We start from the raw sequence: 10,922 nt of genomic DNA on the forward strand, positions 1-10,922 counted from the left end.
AGGCCAGACAGCCCTAGGTTCAAATCCAAGTTCTGCTCATTAGCTGAGCAGTCTGGGCCTCAGTCTCCTGTCTGTGCTGTGGGTTCAACACTCACTTCCAAGGGAATAAGGCAGAGCTACAGGGTCTTGAGCAAGATGAGGCTTTCCCAGGAAGGTGGCTACAGCCTTTTAGTTTACTTACTCTGGAATAAATAGCAGGATAACTTTTGTTTTCCAACCTAGGCTGCTGGTTTTCACTCTTCTCATGGTTCTTTTTGTTCAGTGGTCCTGCCTGGCACCCTGCTTCCTCCATCCCAGCCTACATCCACTGCACTGAGGGCCAGTGAGCTGGTGCTGGGGGAGTCCAGCCTGCCCCGGGCTTCCGGCTGGCGCTGCAGCTGGTGTGGGCACCATGCTAAGGAGAAAGCCAAGGGCAGGATGGGCAGCTTGGCAAGGTCTTGGCCAGTCCAGGGAGAGGAGAGGCCACCAATGAATGCCCAGACTTTACCAGCAGCCCAAGGGTGAGACCTGGTCAACAGCTCCTGCCCTTTGACCACAAGAACGCCCCAGGAGGCCTCATCTGGGCTTTTGCCCTGCAGAGCTACAGAGGTGGGCCTTGAGCTTCCTGAGAGGGGGTCCCTTTGGAAATAGCTCTGGGACATCTCATGGCACCTCTGGTGCTTCTACTCCCCATTGAGAAATCCTGCAGGCTAGGGGTCAGGAGTGGGGGCCTGGAATTGCTCCTGGGGCAGCACATTTTTCTCCTCTGAAAACTTTTCTTACCAAAGAGACCATGGAACAATCACACTCTTTTCCGGGCTGCTGCCGTCCCCAGACGCCAGCCCATCCCCTTGGTGGGGGCTCTGAGGGGGCCGGGAAGGCGAAATTTGTAAAATGTCTGTAGGAGGGGAAGAAAGGAGCTTTGTGTGGGGCCGGAGCCCTGGCCATTGGTCAGCAGCGAGGTCCCCCGGCTGCTCCCAGCATGCTCCCTCCCCGGGGAGGTCTGCGCTTGCCCAAGGGCCAGCCCTAGTGGTCACTGCGACCCTCACATCCCTGCACCCACTGTGCCCAGGGCCCCTGCTGCCAGCTTGTGAGGGCACCAGTGAGGGTCAGGCAGGCAGGGAGCTTCCCCAGGCCCAAGCATGTTTCTTTACTGGAAGAAGCGGGGCACCTACGAGCTGGAGGCCCTGCCCGCCACCCTGGGAGAGCTGGAGCTGGGCGCCGTGGAGCGCTTCTCCTGGAGCTCCAGCCTGGACATCATCGAAGACCTCAGGGGTAGGTGGGCCTGCCTGCTGGGACGGGACTGCAAGAGGCTCTAGGGCTGTCCACAGGGGACATGCCACTGTCAGAGTGGACTCTCAGTGTGGGGACCAGAGCTCTCTAGAGCTGCCACTGGGGGGGGGGAGACCAGTGAGGACCCTGGGACAGTGAGAACAGCTTAGAGTCCACAGCCGCAGGTGGGCAGTGGTAGCGGAGGCTCCACTAGGAGAGTGGGGGCTCCACCTCTGTCCTCCCACCTCTCCAAGGCCAGGCCACAGGGTTTCCCCAGGGCCCTCCAGGGTTCTCTCAGAATCATGTGGTAGGAGGAGCCCTTCTGGAATCTTCCTAGGTTCCAGTCCCCGGGATGAAGTTGATGTCATCTCTTACACCCATTTTCAAGATGATGAAACAGAGGTCCAGTGGGATGCAGCCCACAGACGGACAAGACAAGGTGGTGGTGAGCTCGCAGCCTGTGTTCCCATCATAGCCCTGCATGTCCCTAGGTGTGAGATGCCTCCAAAGTCCTGCACTGTCATGTCAAAGGAGAATAAGAGTCAGGTTCAGGCGCTTCCCTGGAGTGAGGCACCGGAAACACGCCACCCTTCACTTACAGAGGCCAAAACCCATACTTGCAATCAAGTCCATGCAGACTCACAATGACCCCACACATTACAGACTAGAAGTGCTCCGTGGCCTTTTCTTAGCTGTAATCTCTGGAAAGCAGGTCTGAGAGCCTGGTCCTCAGGGAGTCGTGCTGTTAACCAAAGGCGGTACCTCCCTGGCTCTTTGGATCCACCAGCAGCTTCAAGGGAATAAGATGGGCAATTTCCTCTCACGCAGTTCGTAACTTTCTCAAAACCCGCTGATGGATCAACTATGAGTCGGTCTCAACTTGAGGGCAATGAGGTTTTTTTGTTGTTGGGTTTTTTTTCCCACCCGCCCTGGTGTCCCCAGTTGCCACCGCCACTGCCCAGAAAAGCAAAGGGGGCAATGAGGTTTAAAAAACAAAAAATATGGAAGCAGATTTCCAGGCCTTTCCCTCACGGTACTGCTGGGCGAATTCCAACCAACCACCCTCAGCCTGGCAGTCTAATTGCTTAGTCATCACTGGCTGTAGTTATTACCGGTGTTTTGACTGGAGACCAGCGAATAAACTGTCCTTTCGAGCTGGGAGTCTCAGGTGGTCACTGAGGGTGCTTGGGTCACCAGTGACAGAGACCCTTGTCTGCTGTGCTGGGACCAAGCAAACAAAGAGGCCATGGGGAGGCCCAGGGATGGCTGAGAGGGCACTTGGTTCTCTTCTCGATTAGTGTCACCTGGGGACCCAGGGTCCAGCCTCCCCTAAGACACAGGCTCAGAAAACAGGCCCCTTCCCTGGGATAGGCTTCCCAGCCCATCCGGGCCCTGACTTGAACCCATCCCTGAGATCAGGGGTAGTGGAAAGAGGTGGGTGGGCGTGAGGCTCATTACGGAGGCAGGAGGGAGCCCCCAGACCACACAGGCTAGCTAGGACTGCTGCTCCCAGAGGCAAGAGGGTGCCTCCCGGTGGGGCGTATGTCACAGATGTCCCCTCGTGTGTGAGCCTCGTCACCTGAGAGCAGCTGATGGGAGGAGGTGACTGGTTGGTGGGGAAGGGCAAGAGCATGGCCCACCAGAGTGCCTGGAGGCAGGAGCCTTCGAGGGACCCTCTGTGGGCGTGTGGCAGGTAGAGGCATGAAGGGGGCCAGGTAGAATGGCAAACTTCTCTGCCCTCAGCCTCACTGGGTTACTGTTGGGGGCCGGAGGTTTGAGTGGACCTATGCTGGGCTTTGAGAGTCCTGCGCATATGCTGAGTGTGGCACCTTGTGGGTTAGGAGGCAGCTGAAGTCAGATAGTCAATCCGGCTATGGCCAGGGAATCCCCAGTAGAGACTAGTGAAGGAAGTGGTCCCTGGAGCTGCCATCCATCGAAGCTCTTTGGGCAGGTGGTGGGGCTGCAGGTCACAGAGGCCAGCCCATCCCAGTGGCTCTCTTGTCTGAGCTCTAGACCTTGAACATGGAGGAAGCCCCAGCTGGCCTTTTATCACTTGATATCACATCAATGACACTGTCCTGGCTCTCCAGGCAGGTGCCTCTCACTTCTGGATGCCTAAGTCCATGGCCCAGTGATTGCCGCTGCTCTGGGCAGCCACCCTTCAGCAACACCTCTGTCCGCACAGACTGAGGGTGCTCACCAGGTACCGAGGACCTTTTACCTTTTGGCACCTGGAGTCTTTGTATTAACTTTTTGTTTACTTCAAGGCTAGAAGCTCACCAGCTAAAGGTACCTTGGAAGAAAGACTTGGTGAATGAATCTACCTCTGACAAATTAACTAACTCATTAAGTCTGAATGAGCCCAACTGTTAAGTCAGAACCAAGTCATAACTGACCCTCCAGCAGGTTTTCAGAAGCTGTAACTCTCATGGGAGGAGATTGCCCATCTTTCTCCCTCGGAGCAGCTGGTAGATTTGAACTACCTACCTTTGCATTGGCAGCACTCTGAAATGGGGCCGCCAAGAGTCACAGTTGACTTGATGGTGACTGATTTTATTGATGGGAGGAGGAGGAGGAGGCTGAGAGCTGGTGAACAGTGACGACCATTCAGACACAAAGTCCATGCCCTCAGCTTGGAGCTCCAGGACCCAGGTGCCCAGGCAGGGCTGGCAATGAGACCCAGCACACCAGGCCGGATAACGGGTGTGTGAGCAGAACTCCAGGGTGAGCTGAGGCGCAGCGTGTGGGTGACAGGGCACACAGCTGTCTGTGTGGGCTCTGTCCTCTGGGGCTGGCCAGCACCTGGCGCAGGCCCAGGAAGGATGGGTGTTGAGCTCAGGCACAGCCCAGCCTGGGGGAATGGGTGCACAGCACGACCTTCCCTGACAGAATCTCACACTGGATTCTGCAGGCTAGCTCCTGGGCCTCCCTCAGGCCACTCTTGGTTCCTCTGAGAAGCCTCGAGGGGAAGCCTGTGGCCCAGTGGGCACGTGGGCAATGGCCACAGCAGCCATAGGCAGAGGGAACAGGCTGCTGGCCCAGGCCGGTGCACGGTATCTGAATGAGCAGTTTGCACACAGCCCCAGCAAAGACTTCCAAACGTGCTCTCCCACCTCTTCTCCTAAGCCTGGGGGTGTGGGTGGCAGGGCAGCGGATTGAGTCTCCAGGCCTAAGGGGGTGGTGCAAACAGGGCTGATGTCCTTCCTTTGACTGATCCCTTATCTGACTGCACTCCTCAAAATGCCCAATGTTCTAGGAAGAGGTTGGGGGCCTCCTCTGTTGCCCTGAGAGATGATTGAGAAAGGGGCAGCTGATTATTGATGGGTCAGCAGTCATTTCCCCAGGACATGATCCTCTGACTTGGGGCAGGCTTAGGTCAGATCCTGTCCTTCCCCAGGCTGCCCTGGTAAGGGATTCAAGCCTGGCTCAGCCTGTGGCAGCTGCCAGCCCACGGACAGGCTTCCCGAAGGGCTGGGCGTCGTGGGAGGGGGCATTCAAGGTCACAGCTGCTTCCTGGGAGGGGCAGCCTTTTCCTGGCCAGGCCTTGGGCTGGGGGTGGTGGGCAGGGAAATTCTGTGTTCTTGGGGCAGAAGTGTCCTCTGAGTGAGGGACTCACAGGATGAGAAGGAGGGTGATTTCCTGCTCCGTCATTGCAGCCTTGGCCCAGCTGGGGAAGGACACATTTTGTGATGGTGGGGGATGAATTAATGTTTACCAAGCTGGCCAGGAGCCCCATGGGTACTGTCCAGCAGTGGTCAGGAGCACAGGTTTTGACTCACAGAGACCTGGGTTCAAGTCCCAGCCTCATCATGCATTTGACCTTGAGCAAGTCTCTTAAGCGTCTGAGTCCCAATATCCCTCTCTGTAGAATGGGGACAGTGATTACACCTCCTCTCTCAATTGTTTTCCGCAGTGCTGTCCAGTAAACGTGTTGCTGTTGTTATGTGCCGTTGAGGGGGCTATGACTTATAGTGAACAGATCTGAACCTTGCCTATCCTGTGCTATTTCCACTCTCTCTGATAACAGCCCTCTGTTAACAGTCACTGGGTCAGTCTATCCTGGTGAGAGTCTTCTCCTTGCCTTCTCTTTCACCTTGCCCAGGATTTTCCAAGGATGGTCTTTTCTGACAACATGCCCAAAGTGTTTGAGACAGAGTTTCACCTTCCTTGAGTCTAAGGAGCATCCTTTCCTCCCTTTCTTCAAGACAGACTTGTTTGTTCTTTTTGAAGCCTGTGGAATATTCAGTATTCTTTGTCACAGCCACTACTCAGAGATACCAATTCTTCTGTCTTCCTTCTTCATTGCCCAGCTTTCAGATGCGCAGGAAGCTATTGAAAATATCATGACTTGAATCAGACTCATGTTAGTTTCTAAGCTAATATCCTTGATCTTTAGCACTTGGGAGAAGTCCTTGACAGCAGATTACTCCAATGCAATCTGTCTTTTGATTTCTTTCTTTTTAACTTTTTACTTTAATTGAGTTTTGGGGTTTTTTTTTTTATTCAATCATTAATGTGTCTATTTGGCCATCCAAATGTCTTCCTCTGTAAAAGTTTTTTCCATGTTTATTGCCCATTTTGTAATTGAGTTGTCTTTTTTTTAATTGAGTTTTTTTTTTAATTTTTTTTTATTGTTTTATTTTTACGTGTACCGTTAAATCAGATCTGACTGTTACAGGAGGAGATTGCCCCCTCCTTCTCCAGCAGAACATCTGGTGGATTTGAACCACGTACCTCTGGGATTGCAGTGCAGCATCTTGCCACTAGGCCACCAGAGCTCCCTTAATTGAGTTTTTAACAAAAGTTTACAGAAAAGTTGAAATTTCTTTCATTCATTGTTGCACATTGTCCTCCCTCCCCCTCCTCCAGTTCTCTTTCTTTTTTTTCTTTTTAATATCCATTCATTGTTACACAATTTCCTCCAACCTCCTCCTTCCCCAACCCTCCCCCAGTCCTCTTTGCAATATACCTTTTATTCTGGACCACTGTCTTACATATAATGCCTGATTATATATTCCTTTTAGACAGTTCTCTCCCTTATCTGTTGCAATATAATGTTCATTACTTATCAACTTTTTTCCATTCTTCCCAACCCCACTATGTCAGTCCTGCTTCATAAGAGTGGTGTTATGCAATATTTGTCCTTTTGAGAATGAGACATTTCACTCAGCATAATGTCCTTCAGGGTCACCCCTATTGGATAATATTTTACGAGTTCATTATTTTTCAGTGCGGCATAATATTTCTTTCTGTGAATATACCATATTTTTCCTATCCGTTTGTTGATAGACATTTGGGTTGTTTCCATCTCTTTACTATTGTGAATAACACAGTAATAAATATGAGTGGGCATACTTCTGCTTGGATGGCAGTTTTGGTTTCGTTAATGTATAGTTCCAGCAGTGCAATTGCTGTGTCAAATAATATTCTACTTCCAACTTTTGAGAAAGCACCAAATTGTCTTCCATAGTGATTGCACCATTTTATACTCCCACCAGCAGTGAATAAGGGTTTCAATCTCTCTACAACCTCACCAGCATTTGTTGTTTGCTGCTCTGTTGAGCTTAGTTATTGTTGCTGGGGTGAGATGATATCTCATAATTGTTTTGATTTGCATATCTCTGATAGCTAGGAATTTTGAACATTTCTTTAAGTGTTTGCCATCTGAATGTCTTTTTTGGTGAAGTATCTATTTATATCCTGCACCCACCTTGCACTTGGGTTGTTTACCTTTTTTCTTGTTGAGGTGATTTTTTTGATTTCTTAACTGCTGTTAGCATGGGTGTTGATTGTGGCTCCTAGTAAAATGAGATCGTTGGCAACATCACTCTTTTCTCCATCTATCATGAGATTGTCTATTGGTCCAGTGGTGAGGGCTTTTGTTTGCTTGATGTTGTGTGTTATTCATACGGAAGGCTGTAGCCATTGATCTTTTTCAGTAAGTACTTCAAATCTGCAAATAAGGTTGTGTTATCTGCATAAGGCAGACTATTGAGTGCTACTCCAAATCTGATGCCACATTCTTCTTCATAGAGTTCAGCTTCTAGGAAGATTTACTCAGCATACAGATTGAAGAGATAAGGGAAAAGATTAAACTCTGGCACACACCTTTCCTGAGTTACAACCATGCAATCCATTCAGACAACTGCTTCTTGGTCTATGTAGTTTTCACATGAGCACGGTTAAGTGTTGAGGAATTCCCATTCTTCTCAACTGTAGCCATAATCTGTTACGATCCCCTCAGTGATGCATCTTCATATAGTTAATAAAATACAAGTAAACATCTTTCTGGGATTCTCTGCTTTCAGCCAACATCTCCTGACATCAGCAATGATATTCCTTGTGTCATAACCTCTTCTAAGTTCAGCTTGGATTTCTAGAAGTTCTCTGTCAATTTAATGTTCTAGTTCTTTAATAATCTTCAGCAAGATTTTACTTGCATGTGCTATTAATGATATTGTTGGTTCATTTCCAAAGTTATGAATTTTTCTGGTAGCCACATTTTAAAAAAAACAACTAAAAAGAAGTGGATAAATTTAACTACATGTTTTATTCAACTCAATATACTTAAAATATCCTCAAGGTTCAGTTGAGTTTTCATGGAGTTGACTCTGATGCAAGGAAACCCATGTGTGTCAGAGCAGAACTGTGATCCTTAGGGTTTTCAAGGGCTGATTTTTAAAAAAACATCTCTTGCCAGGTTTTGCTTATGAGTTGTCTCTAAGCAGAAGGACTTTCAAACATCTGCGCTTTCACTTAGTATCTGAATATGCTATTTGTGCATGTAAAAAAGGGTACTGAGGTGTCAGACTTCCTCATCTAACATCACAAGGAGGGGAAAAGAATCAGTACCAGCAGCAACAGCTGATTGTTATGAGGTGGAGGTAGAATGAATTCTACTCTCTAACTTTTTACCAATTCTGACAGGCTATCCCTTCCTGTGACCCTTTACACCTCTGCTTAGTTTGACAATTTTGGTTGCAATGACCACACAGAACTCACAGACCATGCTTGCAGTTATGGTGTTTATATAAGAAGCAACAGGTTACAAAGGTTACAATTTGGGAACAGCAATGATTCCGAATACAGTTCTTGGCTGAGGACATTTTCTTAGCTTTGCCCAAGGGCAGCCTTTACTCTCTTTTTCAGTCCATTGGCTCTTCAACTAGGCCACTTCCCTACTTGGAAAGGTGTTACAAAGATCTTTGTTGCTGTTATGTACTGTTGAATCAGAACTAGCCAGTTGATGACCCTCTAGGGATTTTCAGAGGCAGTTAATCACACAGGCAGAGATTGTCATCTTTCTGTGGAGCTGCTGGTGGATGCAAACACATACCTATGGGATTGCAGCACATTTTCTTACCACTAGGCTACCAGGGTTTTCACAGAAAACCCTGTTTGGACAGAAATGAAGCTGGAGATAGAATGATTGAATTTTGCACAATCAATGACTTATTCATTGCAAATATGTTTTATAAGAAACATAAACACAGTTTATACACGTGGATTTCACCGGATGGTATGCATAGGAATCGGATTGATTACATCTGCGGAAAGAACTGCTGGAGAAGCTCAATATCAGCTGTGAAAACTAGGCCAGGAGCTGATTGTGGAACAGACCACCATATGCAAGTTCAAGCTGAAGTTGAGGAAAATTGAACCGGAAACCAAAATATAACTTTGAGTCTATCCGACCTGAATTTCAGAACCGTCTCAGGAACAGGTTTGAGGCCTTGAACACTAATGAGTGAAGACCAAATGAGTTGTGGGAGGATATCGAGGGTATCATCCAGGAAGCATGAAAAAGACCAAAATGGATGTCAGAAGAAACTCTGAATATTGTACTGGAATGTAGAAAAGCCAAAGCAGAAGGGAGAATTCAAGATACTAAAGAGTTGAACAGAAGATTCCAAAAGGCAGCACAGGATGACAAAGCAAAATATTACGATGAAATGTGCAAGGAGCTGGAGTCAGAAAATCAAAAGGGCCGAATTCGCTCAGCATTTCTTAACAAGGAACTGAAGAACAAATTCAAACCTCAAGTTGCTATAATCAAGGATGCTTTAGGCAGAATAGTAAATGATCCAGGAAGTATTAAAAGAAGATGGAAAGAATATACTAAGACACTGTATTGAAAGGAATTGGCAGACACAGAAGAATTTCATGAAACAACATATGAGCAAGAGCCTATGGTGATGAAGGAAGAAGTTCAAGCTGCTTTGAAGGAAATAGCAAAAAAATAAGGCCCCAGGAATAGATGGTATACCAATTGACATATTTCACCTAACAGATGCTGCCCTGGACGTGCTCACCAAATTGTACAAGAAATCTGGAGAACAACCACTTGGCCAACTGACTGGAAGAGATTTATATTTGTTCCCATTCCAAAGAAGGGTGACCCAACTGAGTGCGGAAACTATAGAACAATATCATTGATTTCACATGCAAGCAAAATTCTACTAAAGATTATCCAAAAACGACTGGAACAGCACATCAGCAGAGAAATGCCAGAAGTCCAAGCTGGGTTTAGAAAGGGTCATGGTACTAGCGATATCTGTGTTTCATTGACTATGCAAAGGCATTTGACTGTGTGGATCATAACAAACTGTGGCTGACTCTGAGAAGAATGGGAATCCCAGAACACTTGATCATGCTAATGCGAAACCTATACTTGGACGAGGAGGCAGTTGTCAGAACAGAGCAAGGGAATACTGCATGGTTCAAAATTGGGAAGGGCATACGCCAGGGATGCATCCTATCTCCATACCTTTTCAACCTATATGCAGAACAGATTATGCGGGAGGCTGGGCTCTATGAGGAGAAATGTGGGGTCAAGATTGGTGGACGATTTATCAACAATCTGCGTTATGCAGATGACACAACCCTGCTTGCTGAAACTGAAGAGGACCTGAAGCACCTGCTGCAGAGGGTCTGAGATTCTCAGCATAAGGATCTCAGGTCCAGAGGACACAGCCTATGTCTAATTCTTCCTCCTGGTGGGTGGTATTTAGATCTCTCCATTCTTCTCTGGAATTGGCTCTCTTTTAAGCCTAATAGGATGAAATAACTGAAAATTTCCTCATTAGTATTCCATACATCTTATGTGCATGGTGCTTCCCCCACAAAAGTACAATGCACTTTATTTGCATTACTAGAAATGCCATCCAATACCTTTAATGGCTCACAAGCAGTTAATTTGCATGGCCTCACTCAATCATTTCATGGAAGTCACAACCCTATGCATGGTAAAAAGAGGCAAATTAAATAATACGCTAACCTGCAATATATTAACCATTAGCATCACCCAGGAACGCCTTTCAACGGTAATGATGATAAAAAATCATCAGTGAAGGCACCTCTGGTGACCTAGTGACAAGAAGCTGCACTGCAATCCCAGAGGTGCAAGGTTCGGATCCACCAGATCCTCTCCTGGAGAAGGAGAGACAATCTTCTATACCAGTCAGACTCTATTTGATGGTACACATAACACACACACACACACACAAATAACATAAAATTTAAAAAACATCAATGAGACATCTTGCATTATTTTTGGGTAAAAAAAATCTATGAAATAGAATATTGAGTGTAAGTTTACAAAGTTTACTGTTTTACTCATTCAGGCATATTTTATAACATGAACTACAATATCACAATCTTTGACTATTTTT

General features: G+C 47.5%; 1 protein-coding gene across 1 annotated transcript in view; it reads left to right on the forward strand.

The window, feature by feature from the left end:
- The window catches only part of NOL9 (nucleolar protein 9), a 62,853-nt gene extending 61,555 nt beyond the window's left edge, over positions 1–1,298 (forward strand). Inside the window, exon 15 of the mRNA XM_006885917.1 lies at positions 1,140–1,298. Coding sequence (XP_006885979.1) covers positions 1,140–1,298 — 159 coding nt within the window. The remainder of the gene's footprint in view (positions 1–1,139) is intronic.
- The last annotated feature ends 9,624 nt before the right edge of the window (positions 1,299–10,922 follow it).

Source organism: Elephantulus edwardii, unplaced genomic scaffold (assembly GCF_000299155.1).
Source record: "Elephantulus edwardii isolate Elephantulus edwardi_28Jun2011 unplaced genomic scaffold, EleEdw1.0 scaffold00045, whole genome shotgun sequence".
NCBI lineage: Eukaryota > Metazoa > Chordata > Mammalia > Macroscelidea > Macroscelididae > Elephantulus > Elephantulus edwardii.